The sequence below is a fragment of the Lycorma delicatula genome, chromosome 7, assembly GCF_047948215.1.
Source record: "Lycorma delicatula isolate Av1 chromosome 7, ASM4794821v1, whole genome shotgun sequence".
Lineage (NCBI taxonomy): Eukaryota > Metazoa > Arthropoda > Insecta > Hemiptera > Fulgoridae > Lycorma > Lycorma delicatula.
This window is the reverse complement of record NC_134461.1, coordinates 94,450,067-94,475,118: the sequence shown is the minus strand read 5'-3', so window position 1 is coordinate 94,475,118 and position 25,052 is coordinate 94,450,067. Positions and strand designations below refer to the sequence as shown.

At 29.1% G+C, this 25,052-nt stretch overlaps 2 protein-coding genes across 2 annotated transcripts in view; one reads left to right on the top strand and one right to left on the bottom strand.

Moving 5' to 3' along the window:
• The window catches only part of Dis3 (exosome complex exonuclease RRP44-like protein Dis3), a 72,516-nt gene that overhangs the window by 22,016 nt on the left and 25,448 nt on the right, over positions 1-25,052 (bottom strand). Inside the window, exon 9 of the mRNA XM_075371633.1 lies at positions 24,167-24,313. Within this exon, the coding sequence (XP_075227748.1) occupies positions 24,167-24,313 (147 nt within the window). The remainder of the gene's footprint in view (positions 1-24,166; positions 24,314-25,052) is intronic.
• LOC142327734 (uncharacterized) lies at positions 167-15,952 on the top strand. Its single transcript, XM_075371023.1, has 5 exons — positions 167-316; positions 3,518-3,995; positions 8,645-8,808; positions 14,086-14,204; positions 15,300-15,952. Exons 2-5 carry the CDS (start codon positions 3,694-3,696, stop codon positions 15,807-15,809), a joined length of 1,095 nt encoding a protein of 364 aa, XP_075227138.1. The 5' UTR covers positions 167-316; positions 3,518-3,693; the 3' UTR covers positions 15,810-15,952.

Here is a 25,052-nt window from a genome sequence, read left to right as displayed (position 1 = left end):
TTCTAATACGGTATAAATTAAAGGAAAAATAACTTATATAATGTAAGAAGATTAAATACTAAAATTAATTAAACCATAATTATATTCAATAAAAAAGAAGAAAATTATATGCCTACATGTGATCACTTAATTTAAACAAAAACAAACCATATGATAAATAATTTCAGTTGCAAAATTATTGATATTAAAGAAACAATTACATTACCAATAATAAATAAAATCAAGTGGAAATAAAGTAAAATAATAATTATATATACTATGAACAGTACAATTCATTGAATCCAAGAAAATCATCTAGAATTCAACAGAAATTACAGTAAGTAAAAAGAACAAGTAAGTGTATATAAATATAAGTATAAATTGTTTAATAAAATAGAAAAGATTAGCATAATCCATGCAAATAGTAGCTAATAACCAAATTATCTACTTAACTAATTAAAATATATAAAAATAATATATATTAAAATATATATATAAAGATAAAATTAAAATATAATACTACATTTACAAGTACCCATCATTGGAAAGAACCTCAACATGTAGAGCAAGCTGGTCTGAGTGCATAAAATGTTTTTCTATATTGTACATATAACTTTAAATCTAATAAAGAAAAGTGAACTATAAAACATATTAGAGCAAAATTGTATCAGTTTAAAACATAAAAAAATTAATGCTAAAGTGTTATATATTTGATTTCATTTTAAATTTAAGAAAAAAATTTTGTTTAATTTTTTTACTTTTTCATAAAATGTTCTACTTACTGAATATATTTAAGCATAGCCATTACCTCTCATTACTTCAAGAATTGCTTATCTTTCATTTCTGGAGATGTCTTTGTGAATTTTACAAAAATTACTTTAAGAAAACTAAATTCATACTTAAAATTAACAAAAATTCATATTATAACATTTTATTTAAAAAGATATTTAGAAAACAAATTAGTTAATATAATATGTATTAGTACTTAGTTTCATTACTACCCTTAAGGAATTTTTGTTTGCAAAAAAAGTTTTAGTACTTTATTTCTTATATACTTCTTAACTACTGTTCACTACATAACTGAGGTTAATGTTACAAGTTTTTTAGTTTGAAACCATATGGCATTGACCTGCTTGTTTATCGGAAAATAACTTACCTGGATGTTCGCCTACAATAAAAGTTGTTTCCAACTTTGATGATTACACAGATGTTCGGAAAGTCGCTGTGGAGTAAACTTTATAATTATACGGTGCATTCTGTTCTTTCGTTTAAATGTGCTTCGTTTTGCTTCATTTCATTTATTGGATTTCATTTCATTTATTGGAATCAATAATTGCAAGAAACAAACAGTTCTTTTGGTAGAGTGACACATGTTTCTCATCGAATGTTTTTCGTGAAAGTGACAAGTACACTGATTTAGTGAAGCACAAGTTTAAAAAGTTTAAAAATATGTCTGTTCCTCATCACAATTTAGTTTGAACTTTTATTGAAAATTTCAGCTAACAAGCCCTATGGGAGGCTGATCAAAGTGGAAGACCTAAACTAAACGAAAAGAAGTTGCTTAATATTTCAGATGCTATGATCAATAGAACATCAAAGTCAATGCATAAGTTAGCACAGCAGCAAGATATCAGACTTGCTAGTGCATATAAAGCTGTAAGAAAAGAACTGAAATTTTTCCCCTACAAAGTAATGTGTGTTCAACAAATGAAACCTACAGATCATGCCAAAAGTCTACATTATTGTTAATGATTTAAACATTTTATTGACCAAAATTCCACATTTACCTGTGGAATTATGTTTTTCGATGAAGCTATTATCTGGGAGGGTAAATTAATTCACAAAATACACAACTATTATTAACAACTAGCCCTCGTGAATTAATTTTTACATAAAGTGAAAATTGAAATCTGGGTCGGTGTGAGTAGAATGCACATTGTAGGTCCAATCTTTTTAGAAAATATAGTTAACAATGATTGTTATTGTGCTGTCTTTAATAAACTTCATTAGTTAACTGAAGTGAAAATCAATCACGGTTGGTTCCAACAAGATTGCGGCACAGTGTATTACAGCTAACAGGTTAATGACTTCTTTATGAAATGTCTTTGGTGAACAAACCATTTTGAGGAATTTATGGCCTGCATGATACCTGATATGACTCCCTCAGATTACTTTCCATGAAGAGCAGCAAAACAAGCAGTGTATCATAACAGACCATGAATGATTGATAAATTAAAAACTGCAATAACAACATATGTACGAGCATTGAAGTACATCAGTTGGTTAAAATGTTTAAAAATAAATTGAAATGTAAGCAGTGTTGTACTGACGTTGGAAGAGTCATTTTCAACATATTTTATAAACTATTCCAGATACAGTAATACCCATTTCTATAAAATAATGAAATAAAATACAAATTAATAAAGAAAATTTCATCATTACATCCTGTAATTCCAGTGCACAGCAACTTTCTGAACATACTGTATAAAGCAAAATAAACAAATGTTACTTTTGTTTATTTAGTTTATGTAATGTTTTTCTATGCGTTTTGTAATGCATAAAGCTTTGGTATGTAATATAGACAGTTTATAAAAAATTTTTATGAATAAAACAATTATATAGCAACTAAGATGGTCAACATTCAAGCTCCTGTGTCAGGTAACAAAATTATAGCATCAAAAACTTGAGATATAGAAGAAAAATCAGACTGAAAAGATCTTAATTGGTACCAAAATTGAACAATCAAATGTAATTAATATATGACCTTTAATTACTTTAGACAGAACTATTTAAGAAACAAAACTATCAAAATATTAACAGCTCTGCCAGTTCTAAGATCAGCAGATTATGAATTTTATTACGAATATTGTGGAAAAAACATACTTTTTTTAGTTTCTTTTAAATTAAAGCAATACAATTCTTAATATAATCTAGCAACAGAAAAATTTGCTATATTGTAAATCATTAATTTCTTTATTAAAAAGTATCAATTTTTTTTTTTAATAGCATAACTATTTTTATGCAATGCTTGGTATTATGGAAGATAGTAAAAATCTAAAGAATGATTATATCATTCTATGAATTACTTGATTAAGTGGTGGAAAAATGAAGAGTAAATTTTATCTGCAGTTAATGCTGCAGATTGAAATGCCTGATCCAGAAGACGGTTTCAATCAATTTTATAGAGTTTGCAATGTGGCAATTTTGTTTAAACAAGTCATTATTATTATTATTGTTATTATTAGCTTTTTCATTGTAGTTGTGGCCACTTTAAATTTTTCTACACTTAAATTGAACATATTTGGAAGTTTTTCTCCAGTGATGTTATGTTTGCCTATATGATACTTTTTAATAATTTTTTTTTCAGTTATTTATACACAACAGGACTGTTGAATATGCATATAAAAATATAGGTATAAGTCTATTTTCGAGTAAATGCAAAAATAAATGAAGTGGTGTTCACTTAATGAACAAAGATCACATTTAAATAAGATTAAAATTAATAAGTTTTATTTAAATTAACCATTTATTATTTCAGTAGTACAATTTCTACATCGAGAGAGGATAAAAAATGTATTAGAAACTTAAGCTAAACACCTAAAAACAAAATAAAAGATAAAGCTAAACTAACATGGAAGACTTACGTAAGCAGACAATGGAATAAAAATAAACATGAGAAACAAGTAAACAATCACAAACAACACAATTTCAACTATGAATAACAGTAATATAAATAACCTAACATCAACAAACATGAAGACAAAGACTACTTCACTGCAACAACCTTCATTTGATTCATTAACACAACCAGAAATGTCAACATCTGGTCACCAAATAAATGAGCAAATATCTACTTTATTTCAACAAATGGACAGCAAATTATCATTAGAGTTCTTCAATCAACAACAAAAAATATCACCAGAAAATTTTGCTGCATTCTGTGAACAGCTGCACAGTTTTGTACAATGTGTAAAGAATATTCAGGAAATAACAAGTCTAACTTACAATCTTCCAAGGTAAAATAACAAAGTAGTATAACTCTATCGCTTGAGTTTATTTGTTTGCTTTATTATCACAATTTAAACTTCACAATGTGAAGTTTATAAACTTTTAAATACACATTTTAAACTTCACAATTTATTCTTTGCATTATAGTTAACTAATAAACATTTTACAGAATTTTACATGAACACAACACATCATGAATAGAATATAAGCACTATTAAAATACATATTAGCAACAAAAATTATGAATTAAAGAAAAAAATATGAAAAAACCATGAATAAATGAGAGATTCTATTTTATACATTTCTTATCTTTATATAGGTATAATCAATAACCTATATATTTGCTCTCAGAAAATGTTTCAGTTTAACTAACTGCCCAATTTTCAATTAAATCAATTATTGGCAAATCCCAATAACCATGTAGTATAATTTTGTTCATAAAGTACAACATTCAATTTGAAATTATTGTAAGCTACTGCAGCAAATGACAGAGAATCTTATGCCATAAAGATGACTTTCAAAATATGAAAGTAAAGTATGTAAAGAATAAAATTATAATAAAATTATTTGTAAGTAAAGAAAATGAAAAAGGGAGGCATTATGTACAAACAGAACAAAAACTATTCTAAAGCTGGAAAGAAAGTAAGAAGATTAAATTTGATGATTTTTATCTCGCAATATAATAAAAGAATTAATAAAAAAGGAGAATTTACCTTAATTTTCGAATCCTACCTCAATTCTGATTATTAACAAACACTTAAAACACTTGGAGGGAAAATTTGAAGGTTACCTTCTTGTTAGTGCACGCAGTAATTGACTAGCTATACTCAACGAATAAAAACAATAAAATATTAACAGAAAGTTAACTAAATGCACATAATTACATTCATTTTATATTTGTTGTATCTGAACACAAACTGGATGAAGCGCAATTAAAAAGTAAATGTTATGTATCATTTTACTTGTTTAAAATTTTATCCCTTCATACTGTAAATTTAAGTAATTTACAGATATGGAATTACTTTTCCTTTGAACTCCATGCAAAATATTTCTGCGCTGATCATGAAAAATAATAAACATTCATTGATACTTTATGAGCATCATTATTTAATATAAATCAAACTATCTTGATTGTTGAGCCAAAGTAGGAATATTTTCATGAACAAATTTTAACACAAACACAGTCAATTTTTTTACTAGAAGAAGTATGTATGAGCAGTATTGTGAAAGAATACCTAACAGTATCCTCAATTTCTTTACTTTTTTTTTTAGAAATATGCCAATAGCAGCCGAGACAGTTCATATTATTATCCAACTTTTGCCCGTCTTATACCCTTATCAATTTCTTGAATGATATTTAATTTGTTTGTTGATGTAATCTATTCACAAGACACCAGTATACAAGAATTTTATAGTATGTAACAGAGCAACACAAAAGATAGATTTATAGTAAAGAAGAAAATCTGAAAGCAACTGAAATTTGCAACAGATCACCCACAAACAAAATAAAGGAATACACTATTTTTATTGTAAATTTCTTAGAAGAAAATATGAATAAAACTGGGATTCAATGAAATAAGAAAACCAAAGCAAAAGTTGTGAAAATGGACAAAGTAAAGCATAATCATTTAGTAAGTTCCAACCGCTTAGCAGTACTATTTACATTCATCTTGGTCAAAATTGCCAACAAGAAATGATAGCTGAGAGTAAAGAAAAAGTATTAAAGTATTAAAGTATACTATACTTGATTTGGATGCCCATACCAGTATAGCAACTCACAGAACAGACAATTAGTGGCTCTAATTAAAAATATGTTTAAGAATTAATGTTGCTGAATGCTATATGCCATATGCCAATATAATAGATAATTTTAAAGATACTGTACAGGGTGATAATAAGATGAGAAGAGCAAAGATAGCATTGGCACCATAATAAAGTTCTAGTTGTATTATAATATTTTTAGGCAAAGAAATGAACCAGTTCTGAAAACAAACTCAAATAATACGGTAATATGGGGATTCCTTTTTGACAGCACGAGGATGAATGGCATAATATTTATAAGTAACTTCTTTTAAAACATAATTGGTTATCAAGAAAAGTATGATGTAATTTTTCATATACTCTTTACTATAAGTACTAATAAATAAGTCAAAGTTTACTCAACAGTTAATAAACATGGTTTTAATATAGACAAACTGAAAGGGGAATAAAAACAGTCTAAATTAACCAAAATAATATGCAGAATACCCTAAGATGTTGTGATAATGAAATATGTGGTAATAGCCATGGAAATAAATTTGAAAACTTCATTATTCCAAGACTTATTTAAGAAATGTATTAATACTGATTCCTACAAAATTATTTTATGCTACTAGAAAACTTAGTTATATAACTTAATTCCTTGAAATGAACATGCCAATAACAAAATTATGTAAAACTCTCCATGACTAAAGGAAATAGTACACTCAATGAAACAGTTATTTTAAGTGATTATACAAGAAATTTAAAAAAATTAAATATAAAGAACATTTGGCCAATTATAAAAAAAAAAAATCACTGAAAATAGTTTGTGAAAAAATGTAGTTGATTTGACTGCCACAACACACATTCACAAGATACTCTTTATATGTAGTACATTACAACTTTTTTTCAAATTATATAAATTAAAAATTGCTTACATTTCCAAAAACTTAACTCTATAAAATCTTTATAAAGGAAGTCAATCATCATTGAAAATGGATTTTTTTTTTTACATTCTAAGATTTTAACAATAACAGTTACTTAAGAATTATTCAATTCTTTTATTTTAACTTACCTATCAACTGTTTCTTTTAGATATAGTTTTAAACAAATAGCATTCTGTAATAATTATATGCAGTACAAGCAAGAAAAACCTATGTTATTTTACTGAACAAAATTTAATCAAATTTCATAGCTTAAATAAACCGCCAAGTCTGGCAATACTGATACACATCTCTTCTGTCTAGGCCCATTTTATCATTAGAAATAAGCTTTCTTACTAAAAAGAATTCTATTAAATTACATTGAATGAATTTCTTAATTTTAAATATACGGTTTATCTTACAATGTATTTCACTAAAGACAACACTAAAATTGAAAACATTTTTATTTTTATGTTAAAAAATGAAATTCTATTATATGAAATTATTCGTTAAATTATTAAAACCATAGTTAAATCTTATAAATCTGTATTTAAATCATTACTGATTTAAGAACGTCAAATTTAAATAACTACTGGACAAAAACTGTTGAGAAAAAGAAAAAATTTAATTTTTTGGGTTCACTGTTGAGAAAAAGAAAAAATTTAATTTTTTGGGTTCTTTAATCCACACTTCCTGCAATTTCATTGAAATTTAATTTAAATTTTAACATTGTTTAATTGTACAAAGAATTAAATACATAAGACTATTGACGTTAAGTATTTAATCAACAAAAAATATTTTTTTTATATATAAATATCATTGTTAAACATTTTAGAAATTATATTTCTATTATCAGTACACAAGGCGATAAGTGAATTATTATTCTTTTCGATTCGTCAACAAGTTCTGTTTTGTAAACATTGTTTCAGGTACCCCCGTAAAAAGAAATCCAAAGTTGATAGGTCCTTCTGGATTTCTGGCAGGTCATCTATGGCTTCTCTATGACCTATCCAGCAATTTGGAAATGTTCATTTAAAATTTGTTGTACCCTTAGATAATAATGAGGTGGTGTCTCATCTTGGTGAAACCATACGTTATTTAATTCTTGTACAACATTTTCCTGGATAGTTGGTAAAATCCTATTGGCTAACAAGTTGTAGAAAGCATCTCCTGTAAGATGACCAAAGATTCCCGCCCAAACGTTCACTTTCTGAGGGTGCTGTGTATGAGCACATCCGTCTGAGATTATTATCACTCCAATATTGACAGTTTTGCTTATTCACAAGACCATTTAACATAAATGTCGCTCAATCAGTAGATATTATTGAATTTAAAAAATTTGCGTCTGAATAATTTTTGCATTATTCACAATACTCAACTCTGTGGTTAGAAATCATCTTGTGATAGTTCTTGCACCAGATGTAGCTCCTAAGGGCGAAATTTATTTCGCTCTTATTTTTTGAACTGAAAAATAACTTTTCATAATGGACAACAGCAAAGTTTGCAATACATCTAATGACTTTATATGCATTCAGTTGTGACAGTTCTCTGTCTACTAGTGTGAGGACCATTCTTTACAGCATTGGTCTCTTAAAACCTTTTTATTGTCTTGATTTTACTTATTGTAAATTTATTATTAAATAAATCACATACCTCTTGTAAAAGCTGAACTCTGTCACCATAATTTAGATCTGTTCTATTTATTAATTAACCAATAAAATCAAGCTGTATCTGTAGTGAATGTAGTAAGCTTTGTAATTAAAATTCCAAAATATTTAGGGAATCTGAGAGAACACTTTTTAATGTTTTGCTGTTTTTAGGTCTTATGGAAATCTATAAATTAACAGGTACATTTTATTTTAATAGAGGTTATTTTCCAGCAGTAAACTCTAATATTATATTATTAATTTTAATTCAAATGTTATTAAAAGTAGTTATTCAAAAGATTTTTTTATGTACATTTCAGTCAAAAGATTTTTTTATGTACATTTCAGTCAACTCCAAGAAAGCTTAGACGAGGAAGCAAAAGAACTTGATTGTTTATATGGTGAAGTCAGAGAAGCAACAAACAATATAGAAAGAATTAAAACTCAAAGAAAAGCAATAAGGAAAGAAAAAATTGCAGCAGAGAAACTGCTCAGAAAATTAAAGGATGAAGGTAAAAAATTGTAAACGTCATTGGAAAGAAATACAAGTAGCAGAGGTACTGTAAGAAACCAAAAAATTAATTATTTCCAAAAAAAGCACAAAAGTAATTATAAGAAAATAATGCCTAAACTTAGTTCAAATTTTTATTTTTGATAAATTAATAAATATTCATAAAAATTAATATTCATAAAGATTAACAAGCTTATCATAATCTTTCAGTCAATTTTATGCTTTCAGTATAAATATAATTACATTATACTTTGTAATATGTAATTATACTTTATACTATGTTTACGCTATTTTCCATTAGAGTAGAGGCAATATATATGAAGTTCCTAATAACAAGGTAGTTTGTATCGAGAATCTGGTTGTAACGAACACCAATAAAAAATTAGTTAAATTTCCTACATTATTAATGTATAGTAAAGTTTGTTGCTAATAGTAAAGTTAAATGAGCAAATTACTTTCTTTTGAATAATAAATTTGTTCCCTGAATAATTAAAAACACAAATAATTTTAAAATACATATACAAAAATGAAAAAAGCCATAAATACTATGACATCATTCAGTTAAAAGAAACAACCAGATGCAGTAATAAACTATGTACAATTTTGTAATGGATATTTCTGGATTCTGGGATATTCCATTCCTCCACTATTACGAAGTTTATACAGGTACGCCATGGGAAGTGAGTAATTTTACAGTAGAGTTCAGATAGTCAATCTTTAAATAAATAATTAGCATATGTAACCGCAGTTATTAATAATTAATTAGTTACCACCATATTTTGTTGCTACTTTGCATAGAACATTCATGTGTTAACTCAGCTGAAATCAGTGTACTTTGCACAAACATGTTGTGGTAAATTTTTACGGTACAGAAATAATGTTAGGCATTACTTATTAGTAATAAGATATTTACTATAAGTATTATTAATAATAATAATAATAATAATAATAAAAATAATAATACTTATTAGTTATTAATAATAATTAGATATTATTCAGGAATTAGAAAATTGATGACATAATTCTGACATGTATAAAACTTATGTGTTTCACAATCTCAATGATTTGGAAGAACCATGATAAATTAAGGATAGCTTCTGAAAGACTACATGTGGTTCAAAGTGAAGAAAAGTGAAATATTCCCATAAATGAACCCATTTTAAAAATTTAGGAGAAAAATTTGCTGACCAGCTAGGATAAAAAGGATTTGTTTGTGCAATGGGTGGCTGAACCAATTTAAAAACGGACAGCAAATCATTTTTTTTTTTTTAATTAATGGAGAAGGCAGCATAGCTAATTATATTAGCAATTGGCTGAGTGAAAAATGGCTACTAATAAATTGGGTCATGAATGGGAATGTGTATTTAATGCTGATGAAATGACCTTATTTTATTTATAAATTAACTCCAGACAAAACATTAAAATTTAAAGAAGAAAAATGGGTTTGCAGAATGCATTCAAAAATAAGGTTTACTGTTCTTGTTTGAATATGAACTGAAAAAAGAAATCTGTTGGTTATTGGAAAATCAAGAAACCCCCATTGTTTTAAGAACATCAAAAACATCTGGTTAAGTACAAAGATGTTGATGACTTAACAATTTTACTGCAATATTATTTCCTGCAATTAATTGATAAGTTTCAAGCACATATAACACTGGAAAACCTCACTAACATAAAAATTGTATTTTTGCCTTCAAACACTACTGCAAAGCTACAAATGATGGCTCAAGGTATTATTATTTACTCTTTTAAACTTCACTTCAAACATTTACTAGTATTACAATTAATAAAACTGCTAAGAAAAAAAAAATTAATCCAAATGTGTTTTGGATGCTATCAGATTACAAAACTACATTTCAAAATTGTTTCAAAAAGACCAGATTTGCTACAACTGCAACTAAAAATGATTATGAACCAGAATCCACTCTGAGTGGATATGGACCCACGATTCCAAAAATGTAATATAGATGATTATGTGCATGCTGAAGATGATATGTTAATAACTGAAAGTCCAGCAGTTGAAGAAATAATTAATGAAATGAAACAGACAAATCAGTGAAATTGAAAGCAAAATTAAAGATAACATGATGACTGAGAAGCCAATCATCACTTCTGTCCATACAGTTCAACAGTTTAAAATTGCATGAATTTTGTGAAACAAATAATGTCAGCGATGATTTCTACTTTATGTTTAGCAATCTACTTTATGTTTAAGAGGGAAGAATTTTTCCAATGAACAGGCTCATTCGTTCATAACAAACATCCAGAAATAATGAACACATACTGCCAGTCCCTTGAATCTTGTTATGACTGATTTTCAGTCTACAGTATATTGTTGTTTCTTGGCAGAAGGAAATATACTTAAGGGTTGCTTATACTTTGTCTGCTGAGGTGCTGAGTCAAAACTGAGTAAGTAATGGGTACTCAGTGGACGTAGAAAGCCTTATAAGCTTGGCATAGAATGCTTGTTATCTTGATATGCCAATTTGGGAATGACTTGTCTCAAGTCAGGGCAAAGCTTTTAGTTACGGCCTTATTACGGTTGTATTTTTATTCAGTTTAAATAAAAATTGTAATTGTTTAAATTTAATTTCACGTAAAAATGTGTGCATATGTGCATGAATGCAAATATATGTGTGATGCCCATCTACCATTTCCCTCCCAACAGTATATAATAACTTAAAGTAAAACAGGAACTTGTAGTTCCTGTTTTTAATAACACAAGAAAAAAATTATAATTATTATTTCTTTGTAATTTAATAATAATATCAATACATTTTAATTTTATTAGATATATTCAACTTATTATTTAGAACATAAAAAATAACTTAATTTCTAATTGTTTGAATTTTCCTTGAATACAGAAGTGTGTAGAATAGAATAAATACAATACGTCAATAAATAATAAATCAATAAATAAATATATTATAAATGGAATATAGAAAATAAAATGTGGATTGTGATAATATAACTTGGTAAAGTGAGCTGATCCATTCAAACTGTTAGTTTTGTCTGAACATACAAAAATGGAAATTCAATCAAAATTATCAATGTAGCAGAAAAATTAATTTCAACAAACTTCAATGAAAGAATAAACCAAACTTGTGCTAAGATATTTTTCAATTTTGTATCAATATCACTACTTAGTACTGGAATGTAATTAAATATGAAATAATGTTATATTTAAAGAATTCTTATTCAAAAAGAAAATTAGAAGGAAATCTTGGATTAATGAAGTACAATAAAACTTGTTATTGTTAACTAGAGAAAGCAAGCCTTTTAATTAAAATTAAATCTAATTTTAGATTACAGCAAGCCTTTTAATAAAGATTTTTGTACATAGGTTAGTGATGTGTGATGTAATTTTTTACAGCAAGCCTACTACACTATGTGTATATAATTAAAATTGACTATTATAATAGTCAATTTTGGAATATTACAATGAGCCACCTAATTTTGAGAAGATTCATTTAAAAGGAAAAAATTAAGTACTTCCTCTACTCACTCACTCCCTCTGAATTATCATAGAAATAAACAAACCTACATTTTTTAAAAGCAAATCAATCAAAGTGGTTTGCAATATTTGATATATTTCTACAAAAAATAAATCACAGGAATAATAACTTATTTATAAATTACAGACAGCTATTGTGGTTGTATAAGTTTTAAAATTATGTTATTTTAAAATCGCATAAAATAAAAATTCCATTGCCAAGCTAAACCACAGTGATGATCACTCTATAATATTTAGGTCCATAATGGCATTTCATGACATTGTCTAACAAAATATTTTGGTAATGGCATGTAAAAAAATTAATCCTATTGTATAACTTGTGTCCGAGTGATGCAGAGCCCCTCAATACTATCCTCTGTACATAGGTACAACATGTACCTCTTGGTCAAGCATGTACAAAGATAATGTGTCTAAGTGACAATGACAAGACTTAGTTTTTAGAATTTTTTAGTTTTTCCCCAAATAAAACTTTACATCCATCCTTTAGGAGGACACTTGCTAAAGTGGGGAGGGCTAAGTGTCAAACATTGGCTTTGAACAATGAACAAGGTTGCATAATTAATGACAAAAGTTCAGGGAGTCGAAAGGAAGCACCAGTGATGAGAAGTTTGTACCCAACACAGGTCATTTTTAACGATGATTCTCTCAGGAGCAGCAGTTATACAAGTCTCTTGATAAATCTCTGCGCTCCTCTGCAGTGAGGTGGTAAGGTGGTATAATCTGTATTGAATGCACACACAAAAGCTAGGGTGGTTTATATGTTAATTAGCCAGACATTACTGGACCTGGAATACTAAAAACCTAAAGGGGTTTTTCTATCTCCCATAAACAGACAGCTAAGCGTGGTTTCGCCAAAGAATATAGAACCCTTGTTAGGCAGCATCTAAAACTGTGGATGCTGCCCTCTACCAAGAAATTATCCAACAGTTCATAGCTTTACTGCAAGAGAATGAGTTTAACTGCTGATTGTATAACAAGACAGTACCATTATAGAGATTCTACAGGATTTTTTGGAGTTACTTATGCCATTAGGAAATAGGCAGGGTTCAGCTAACAAGAGTAGCCAGGAACATGGTATGGTCAAACATGTTGACTAGAACACAGAAGATGGACATCACTTTTAACGCTCCTGAGTGAAGGAAACAGCCCCCATTCCAAGGAAAGCTGGCACAGTTCCACCAAACCTTAACAAAATTTCACTAAAATTTAAAACGTTTTCTATAAAACAGATCTTTTGTACACATTCAGAGCTCTAATCATAATAGAGATCAGTGTGTGAGGCCATAATGGTTTCTTTAGAAGTACTGCCAGGAATATGTTAAATACTTAAATAAAATTGATGGAATTTAAATAATAATTGAAAGCCAGAAGAGGAAAAGCCAGGAAGGTCCATTAAATTGTAAAAAGCAAATTCAGTATAATTAAGTCTAAAAAATAATAGGGTGGATTATATAAATAACATTATATAAATGTACTGCTGTGATGTACATGGGATTTAATTTACATTTTGTAAAATAAATCAGGAAAATTAGATAAGTTCATGGTTGAAGATCACGTCTGTTTTTCTACATTAAAATTCACTTCGTTCAATTAAAATTTTATTAAATAAAACCACAGCACAGAAAAAAATCAGTCATTCTATTAATTTTTAAAATACACCTAGGTGTATGTATATTCATAGAAATATACACCCAAGAAATGTTTAAGGATAAACTACTATATTTAATTTAATACAGAAAATAACTGAGTGCATTTTTTATTTAGAGGCACGTGAAATGGAAACTGTAATATCAGTATATGACAGAGGCATGTTTGCTAGATGGGAAATAATAAAGAATTCAAGAAAATTAGAAGCCATCGAAAATTTTTTATGTGACATTGAGGTAAGCAGATGAACAGTACATAAATGTTGTTATAATAGTTACTATTATTACATAAAAATTACATTAAATATAAAATAAAGTTAAAGTAAAACAATTCTTTTTTGGAATTGGCATTGGCATTACAAAAGTTATTTTGAAATTAATGGCCTGATAGTCTAGATCAATAAAAATCCAGTTTCACTCTATGTACTTGCCAGTGCTAAGCATTTTTATAGCACATAACATAGTTAATTCTTATTATTTTTCAGCAGCAGTTTTTCATTAGCAATTTATTTATCACTATTATGAATCTAAAGTTATGATTATTCCTAATCTGTTACGATGGCAATAAATCTTTCAATCTTTCAGCCAGAGAAGAAACAGTCACTGAATATTATGCCAATTAGAGCTGCTGTTAAGTTTAAGAGCACCACTATGAAGCACTCATATGTACAATTATAACATTACAGAGCATTAAAAAGTGAGTGACCAGTTAACACAGAAGTCTATCAATGATAATATAATAATGGCCAAACAAGATTGCTCAACAGGTTCACAGTGAATATATCTTAACAGCATACATATAAATTTAATTATTATAAACCCCTTATATATTTCAATAGAAAAATTACCAGAGTTAGGTTAACACTTGGAGTTGAATTAATAGATAGCAAACTGTATAAAAACATGGTAATTAATTAATAAATAATGTAATATTCACAAAATAATAATCATAATTATTAGTTAATTGCATGCTATTAATACTCTGGGATTGTAAAACAATACAAAATTCCCACACGTATGATCACAACAATCCTTACACAACTAATTTTTGTTATGTGACAGAACTAAGTACTCTTTATTATAAAAGGAAAAGGAAAGTTTTTTAGATAAACTAGGAATGTAGCCGTCCAAACCAATATAATACCCCAAAAAATTTAATAATTTTTACTATAAAAATCACACAATATTTAAAAAACAGCCTACTCTCTCATCAACAAACATAGTCTTTCCATAACTTAGAACAGTCATTATAAGAATATTCTAAACATATCAAAACTTATATAAAATAATGATTATTTTTCAACTATAAAATGTCTAAATTTATGTTAACAGGGAAAACTCCTGGCAATGAAACACTTAAAGGTCTTAGCTACGCAGAAAATGAATAAAGTAATAACATGGACATTGAAAGAAACCACAGAGAGAAAAAATCGTAAGGAAATAAAAAAAGCAGGAGAAAAAGAAAATGGATCGACTAACACCACTACAGTAACAGAACAACAAGAAACAAAAAGGAAAAAAACAAAACATCCAAGATTATCAAAGACTGAACTTCCTAAAATAGAAGTAGTAAACAACCGAACACCAGCATACAACACAACAGATGAATCTGAATCGACCGATAGATCGCATGACAGTATAAGAGCAGCAGTTGAATTGAATTCTGAAATGCAAAGTGTGCTGCGAACACTATTTGGTGGCCCGAACAGAGAAGCTATTGTGCCAGCAGCACAGATTCAAACTAACAACACAACTGCAAATACAAGTAGCACATCATCAAATAGTGCCACCACAGAGAATAGAGAGATACATATATTTTTGTCACATAGTTATCTAAACTGAAACTATCTCTAAAAAAAACTTTAATTTGAATTGAATCACCACCAAAAAAAAAAAATTAAGAAATTTTAAAATTAAGAAATGTGTTATATTTAAAAATGAATATTATACAAAATGAATACAATGAAACAAAATTACTGTACTTATAAATGCAATTGGAAAATAACTAAAAACTATAAAAATGTATTAATAAATATTTATTGGAACTTATTTTCAATGTACTGTGTAATGTTATTTTATTTCTGGTGTTTTATATGCTATTTTTAGAATGAGAGGACTTTTTATCTTTTACAATTTTACAATCATGTACACATATAAAATAACAATTAATGACAATATTTAATAACTAATGCAATTAAATTAAAATTATATATACACTGATAATACCAGAAATTATTATTAAATTATATGTCATTAAATTAAATGTCATTCATATTCATATGAGCTATTATATTCATGAGCCTATAATGGAAGTTTTTATTAATCAAACCTAAAAATATTTTATAAGCAAATATTAAAAACATATTTGATCAAAAGTACTATACTTACCTAAAATAATAAAATAAAATTGCAATACTATATGCATTGTCCTTTTCTGGGAAAGAAGTAACTTCAGTCAAAAATAGAGTCAAGTTCATGCTCAAGGCCTGCCTAATTAACTTTTTTGCTAACAAGCAACTTCCTTCGCACACTTAGGAAGCAAAAATCTAATATCCTTATTTCTTGTGTTATATCCATACACAATGGCTTTCAATGGTTAAAATACACCATATGGCTTGAAACAAAATCTCAACTTCCACAGAATAAACAAAACTTGGAATGATTTCCAAGTGGGGTCTACTAAGTGAAAGCCAATAAGTTTACCACTATCAACATGATTTTCAAACATGCTATCAAACCAAACATCACACTTGGGTTTTGTTTTCATTTAATAAAAACCCATTGGGAAAAAAAATTTTTGGCCCTCAATCCCTACAAATTCTGGTACGTTGGCGCCCAAGTGTCTCTGTATGGCAATGCATATATTTACTATGCCTGTACATGGAGAGAAGCATTTTGGTTGTTATTCAATGTATGTAGTTAGTGCTTTGTGTTGTAATTGTTTAATCTTTTATTTGTGATGAAATAATTCTGTATCTCACTAATCCTTAATTTAAAAGAAATTAGTGGTACTGATAGTATAATATTAGGTGCGAGTAGCCTATGTGTTCTCCCATGTTTTTGGTATCATTTTCTAGTTAGTAAGTATGTTTAGTAGGCCTATATATAATTTTACTTTATTTTATGCTCATAACATAAAGAAAAAACACAGTACTGGTAAGCATACCTTTCGAAAAAAGAAAGAAATTTCTTTTTTTATTTAGCCTATGAAACCATCAAAAGGTATTACTTTGGAGGATGATATGTACAAATGTAAATAAAGCGTAGTCTTGTACAGGCTCAGGTAGACCATTACTAAGATGTGCGGTTAATTGAAACTCAACTACCAAAGAACACCAGTATCCACAATCTAGTATTCAAATCTATATAAAAGTAAAATAAGTCAAAGTAGTAAAGGCAGTTGTATTTACTAGGATATGAACCTTAGAACTCTACTTCGAGTAATCATACCTGTACAAAAACATTTTACTTATCAGTGCAATATTTATTTATAATTAGGGATTCCACATCCTTGGGTTATTTGTGACCTTTTGTACAATAATATGCAGGCCCTAACTAAATTTAAAAAAACAGTAGAAATGTTTAAAACAAATAACATGTTTTAAAAAAATAATGATGAGAAAATAATAATGAGAGGCAGATCATTCATCATGATCAAAAACAGGAAGGGGTCCAAAATTGAGCTGCAGGACACCATGTATAACTACAACTTGCTTTCTTTTTGTTAAATATGACTGAAGAAGCCTCAATGCATGTTTAATATTCCATAAGGAGATAACTTTTCAAAAAGCAGTTTATGGGAAATAGTATAAAAAGCTTTTTTTTAACCTCTGGGACCGCTGTTAGGTATTCCTTCAGAAGATGAGATGAATGATTTGTAGTGCGTATGAAAATGATATGCCTGATCAGGAACTCCCTGATCAATGAACCCTGGACCTCCAGATGAAAGACTGAGACGCTACTACTCAAAGACTTCTGATAGATTACAAAATGTAAGGAATAAGAATATTTTTACTTTCAAATATATCTATTAATAATTTTGTGATACACTCAGTGCCCGAGTTGTAAACTTGTTAGGACAGAAACCAAACAGATTAGGTGATAAAACCTCATATTCATTAAAGCACCTAAAGAACAGTTCATACAAGCTCTCAATGACTTGGAAAAGACAGGAACAAGACTAATAGGGTGATAGCTGCCTGGTTCAGCCCCAATATACAGGTATAACTTTACTTAATTACCAAAATCAGAGAAGCAATAATATAAAAAAGTATTGTCTTAATGAAGTGATGAAAGTTACAACCAGAAAACCTGGTGTTTGTAAACCTTATAACCACTCTGTGTACACCAGCTTTACTTACAGGCTTCCAGTCAAATTCACAAATTATCCCTCTATCATTGTCATTAACATGACCTTCACTCTTGGAAGTAATCATGTTAACGTGATTGATACCATAAAAATTGAACTCATCAGAACTAATTACAATTCCATTAACTTTAGTATAGTTACATTCATTCTTTCTTTCTTTATCTGCAACGCAGCATCAAATTTGTTAGCAGCACCAGAAATGTAAGTTTCACATACTTTCTTTGCTAATTTTTGTTCCACTTTGAGCTTTTTTAATTGCACATAATTATTTTTAAAACAGACTGCATACTTTTAAAGAGATTAAATAAATCATTTTATCCTTGATTGCCCATCTGATAGTATATCATTTTTCAGTCTTCCTTATGTTAGCCGAAACACATTTTTTTTGAAGAGAAAAAATAAAGAGACCTTCCACTTCATAAAAACCCCTAAGAAAAGACATACAAGCCAAACTTTCAGCATTTAATAGCAGAAAAGAAGTCAAATTTACCTCGCTCATAATCAGCAACACTTAGTCTCTCAATATAAATAACAGAATGTTGAACAATCAGATAAATTACTAAGTGAAGATAGCTCAAAACATTTCTTATCCACAATTTGTGATAGATGCAAAAATATGGTATCATAATCAGAAAGAAACAACTGATTAACAAATGCACTATAACTAGATTTAAAAGTAGTAATAATATAATCAAGGCAAGAGTTTCTTCTAGTGGGAGCAAGGCTAGTATAATACAAGTTAAAGGACCTGAGCAAGCTGCACATAAGTCTAGTATCCCTGGTAGATTCATTCAAATCAATAATTAGTAATTTGCAGCATTAAGCTAATTTTTTATAAGATCAGCCAAACACAACTCTTAGCTGAAAATGAAAAACATCACGAGCTCCAGCATAGAAATGATAATTGAGATATTTACAATATTATTTTCATACAAAAGATAAAGACCACAGGTTTGAAAATCTTTATCAATGCATTAATCACCCAAGTCAATAACATCAAACAGTTGAGCCTTAAGCAAAACAGCCACTCTTTACATATCCCTTCTGACAGTAGGAGCTAGCAAGTACATGTACTTATGGAACTTAACTTTTTTTCAGCCTGAGAAAGAGCTCATTTAAACACAACACATCATCAGGCTTGTAATATGAACAAAACTCCTCAGTATCACTAAATTTACACTTAAAACTTTGAGAATTAAAATGAACACTCAGAAAGTTATTATTTTACTACATACTGATAATTACTTTCAACATTTTTTTAGGTGTCTTGATGGTGCAAATTGACCTTAACATTACAACTATTAGTCACCATTCATCACAGTGTTATCAAAAAAAAGGCGGATCACTTCAACTTTACCCTCTTGAGATCCTAGTCTAAAACACAATCCACAGGCAACACATCACAGTCTAATTTTAATACATCAAAAAGTTTATTTCTCTTTATTTTTACCCTTGTAGAAATGAGGCTGAAACCAACAAAATAAGAATTGCAATCCGTTAAATCAAGAACTGACCCAGCCGCACCACAGATAGATGTACCAAAGCCTATTTCGTTAATAGCATAAAGAGTGTTGTTATCCAGAGTGATTTACACCTTCACTGTATATCTTGCTTGCTATACATGTATTACTATTAGGCATTTCTAGCATCAGTCCATTATCACAGTATTTTTACGACTACACAATACAAATTCTCAATCTTCCTGGCCATCAATCTTTTACCTAACAAATTTAAATGCATTCCATGTCTTGTTTGAAACCAGCTTTCAGTTCTTCACAAATTTATTAGTTTGAAACCAAATAATTGACTTAAATTAAATAGTTTAATATTAGGAGTCTTGATTAATTTATTTATTTTAGAATTACGCAGTATATCATATCTATTAAGTATGGTTGCTACAATAGTTTACATTAATGCAATTCACCACTAAGCTCTCCCAAACCTCAATAAAATGAGTAATTCTAGCTTTATCTAAAAAGTGTATGGAATCATTACTGCCACGAAGAACAATAGTGTCATTAAATTTCAAATGCGACAGCTTATGAATCCTTCCGATAGAATCATAAATATTACTGGCCTTGGCTGCAAGATAAACAAATCCATGTACTTTATACAGAGAGTGAAGATATTCATCCAAAATTCTAGATAAATTAAGACCCTGATTGGCAGCCACTACAATCACCATCTGAATAGAGCTTTTGTTACATAAAACATTGTCGTTAACAGGCCCTTCTTGATCCTGAATTTTATTCTCGGAAAATTCGACACTATTATACAACTGAACATTGCAAAAAGAATCAGAAAAACAATTCTTGTCAGAATCATTATGACCATTCAAATCCATTAATATCTGAAATTCACAAGACCATTTGTTTCTATAACAATCAATTTTTCATTATCTTCACTAATTTTCAATAGATTGTCCAAATCACTCATTCTTCAAGCTAATTATTCTTCTTCATTATTAATTAATACTTCAATTTCAGTTGTTAAATTGTTCAACCTCTTGTTTAGCTCAAATACTAGGTCTTCTAACTCTAAGTATTTTCCCTCACCCACTAATCTCAATGTTTCTTACTGTTAATTAATGAGAAAACACATCTAATTCGTCTGTATTGTTTTCCGTACTTTACCTTTTCTCATTACAATTTAAAAGACCACTAAGAAAATTTAAAGCCTTAGTAATTAGAGGTAAAATTATTTTATAATTATCATCATGGATATTTATAGGCCAGAATGGAATTCAGAGCCCAAGTTAACGACCTCCCCAAGAATAGATTCATCATTAAAGCATATATAAAAGGAAATGTTGATTTCCAGTTTTAACTATTTCAAGAAAAGTATTATTCCTCTATACAATTGTTCTAGTTATTATTATAATTTTGCAGAAAATTATTATAATAATTACTATTATATATAGGAAACAGGAAGTTATGCAGGAAACAATAGGAATGCCAGGAGGGCCACCATGGCATGGGCAAACTGAAAGCCCCAGAAAAAATTGCATTAAATAACTCTGTCAAATATTTAAATATATTCAAATTTGTGTTGAAATTCAGAGCATAAGCCTATTAAATTAAACTTTACTATCTTTTAGTGATATTAAATTAATAAATGTTTAACAAAATTTATAACAAATTAAAAAACTGAAATTCTCCTTAGGTAAAAAGTAAAATATTATTTTATAAACAGATAAGATAAGAAATATTCATTTTTCTTATTAGATAATGATAAATAATAATCAGGACTGAAAAAAATATTTACATCTATTTCAACAGAATGAAATGAGAATAAATAAAAATTTCAAATTTTTCAAATAAAAAAATATAATCTCAATACACCACCAGATAAGCACCAGATTTTTACAGGAACATAAATGAAAGCAGTCTCAACAAACCAATATCTCCCCTCTGTATGAGAAAAGAAATAGACTCTGAAGGGAGTTTAATGTCAAAACCTTTTGCAATGATCTGGTTCTACTTACATATATGAACTTATCCTAACTTATTCTCAGTCTGATGAACTACATTTCAACAACCAATGCATGTCTGTTCCTAAAATTTATAACGTCCAAACTAACTTCTTGCGTAACTATAAGTCCTTATATATAAAACAACCTTGATTGCATCAAAACACAACAACCAACTGATTATATATCTATTTTGTTTGTTATTATTAACCAAGTAATTTTTACTTCGTTCTTCACTCAACTCAACCTACATCTTATAAAGTAATGGAACTGCTGTTAAAATTATTTGAACAATATATAACTGACAATCAATAGTATAGAATTTTTCAGTAGCCTAAACTTTTCAAATTATCTTTGTTGTTTTCTTCATCCAGTTTTCCAGCTACTGCCAGGTCTGAATGCTTGTATAGAGGAAAATGCAATTATTGTTACTGGCTTGCCAAGCCTGATGTAGCTGCAACGTAAGTGTAAATGCACTGATAAACATATAGTCTGGAAAAGACTTAGGTCAACCACTCCTGAGAGGTTTGGTTAATTGAAATCCACTAAAGAACACTGGTATACACAGTCTAGCATTCAAAACCATATATACGGAGGCTGTTTAAAAAGTAACGATAAAAACTCAACAGAAAAAAATTATTATTCAGTTTTTCAAAGTTACCCCCTTGGTTCTAATACACTTTTCCCACTGTTCCTGCCACTTTTTAAATACGAACGCCAAACCATTTTTATCGAGCTCCTTGCAGCACACCTACACAGCTTTGATGGCCTGTGATTGGTCTTGAATTTCCGTCCCCTGAGCAAAAACTAGACTTCAGAGAAGTTGCAAGGGCCCAAATCTGGACTGTACAGTGGGTGGGGTACAGTTGTGATGCTGTGAGCATCCAATAAATCAACTACAGTATGAGCGACGTGGGGCTGCACGTTATCATGATGCAGTAAAATTTTGTATAGTTCTTGTGCAGCCGTTTTTTCCTAGAGACAACATGCTGTCCTGGCCCTCAACATGCTGTCCCTCAAAAAACCCTTGGAATCAAAGATTATCATCATAACCTTATCGACACTGTGATTATCTTTGCTTTTTTCAGAGGTGGCGACTGTGCCTTTTTCCATTGAGAATTTTGTTGTTTCAGTTCCGGACCATAGTGATACAGCCAAGATTCATCTACGGTTATTAGTCAATTCATTTCTTCATTTGCTTCTCCCCACCAAATCACAATAACAGATCTTGACATACAGACACGATGTTGCATTTGATCCAGTGTGAGCAGGCGCAGCACCCATCTGCAACACACGCGTCGCCCAAAATCATCAGGCAAAATAAAAAATGGGCTGCCAACTGAAATGTCCAGACAAGTGACAAGCTCCCTAACAGTAATTTATTATTCTTCGCAGATGGTAGCGGCAGCTGTATTCTTTACAACCTCGGTGTGAGAAGTTGAAAGGCGCCTCTTGCACAGCTTGTCAGCAATGCTCTCTCTAACATCCTTAAACACTATACCACTTGTAGAAGGTCACCTGGTTCATAACATCTTCACCAATGGTCCACTCACTGCACCACTTGACTTGAAACTGACTGTTATAGATGGCTAAAACAGTATACATGATGGTATGCAGTATTACCACCCTTTGCAACACATTTTTCCTCAGGGTCATTATTACCATTACTTTTTTTAACAGCCCTTGTATATAAAAGCAACTGCCTTTACAAGGACTCGAAACTTAGAACTGTTGCCTTTGAAGCTGATTTTGCTATGATCAGTTTAACCATTAAACTAATCTGGTGGGTTTCAAAATATCTTTGTCCAAGAAAAATCCTCTTATAACTGTAGAAGCCTAGTAACATCTGTAATTTCTTCTACAGATACATAATTTAACAGTAATTCAATGAATGTGTACGCTTTTCAACTTTTTTCAGGCCATTATTTCTTTAATTATAGAGTTTGGTAAATGGATTTTACATGAGTATAATTTACTTTAAGACAGAACAGGTTTTATCATTTTTTTCTACCTTACTTCATTGTTAAAACATAAATACCTTTGATGAAGTCAATACCTTTGACTTCATCCTTAAATATCTTTTGTTAATCTTTTCTTTCTGGACAAACATATTTACGAAAGATTTATTACAGGTAATATGAAAAAATGTTGTTTTTATTCAATTTATATTGTTCATTCATATGAACAATAATATCATTATATCAGATGAACGATAACTTTTAATTTCTATTTCTTAAATTTCTGAAAATATTAAACTTAAAAATAAAAATTATTATAAATAAATTATTCTACCTCTTAATGACAATGTATTACAATAATTTATTACATAGAAATATTCAATTAACACTCTTTAATGCTTACCTCTTCAGTGATGGACCATGGCATCTTTGGAAGAAAACTGAGAACAGCTTCAGAAAATTTACAGTGTGGTACATCATGTTCAAGAAGCAAAACTTCATTTTCTGTATCCTTATCACCAATTTTACCAAGTGCTCTAACAAAATGCCCCTAATAAAAATAATAACAACCAATGCATTACTCATAAAATTTCTATTTTTATTTATTTACTCAAAGGACATATACCTACAGAGAAAATTCTTAATTTTTTAACTATAAAATTAAAACATAAAATAAACATTCTGAGGGATGAATGAGAAGATGAAACGTATGAATCTAGTCCAATAAAATGAGATAAAACTAGGAATGAATGCATTTTGGCAAAAAAAGGAAATTTTACCACCCTAAAAATAAAGTCAGAGTACTATCTACACTCGGATTAGATGTGGTATAAAATGTTTCATTTAATTGAAACTTAGTAAGACTCGCTTAAAAGCTTATAAAAAATAATTACTATTTTTATATAAATCCAGTTTCAATGGATCTTGGATTCAACCCACTGGGTTGGTCTAGTGGTTAACAGGTCTTCCCAAATCAGCTGATTTGGAAGTCGAGAGTTACAGTGTTCAAGTCCTAGTAAAGCCAGTTATTTTTACATGGATTTGAATACTAGATCGTGGATACCAGTGTTCTTTGGTGGTTGGATTTCAATTAACCACACATCTCAGGAATGGTCAAACTGAGAATGTACAAGACTCATACATATCATCCTCATTCATCCTCTGAAGAATTATCTAAACGGTAGTTACCGGAGGCTAAACAGGAAAACGAAAGAAAAGAAAGGATCTTGGATTCACCAGAAAATCCTTACTATGAGTCATATTAATAAAGACCACTTGGTTATTAAAAA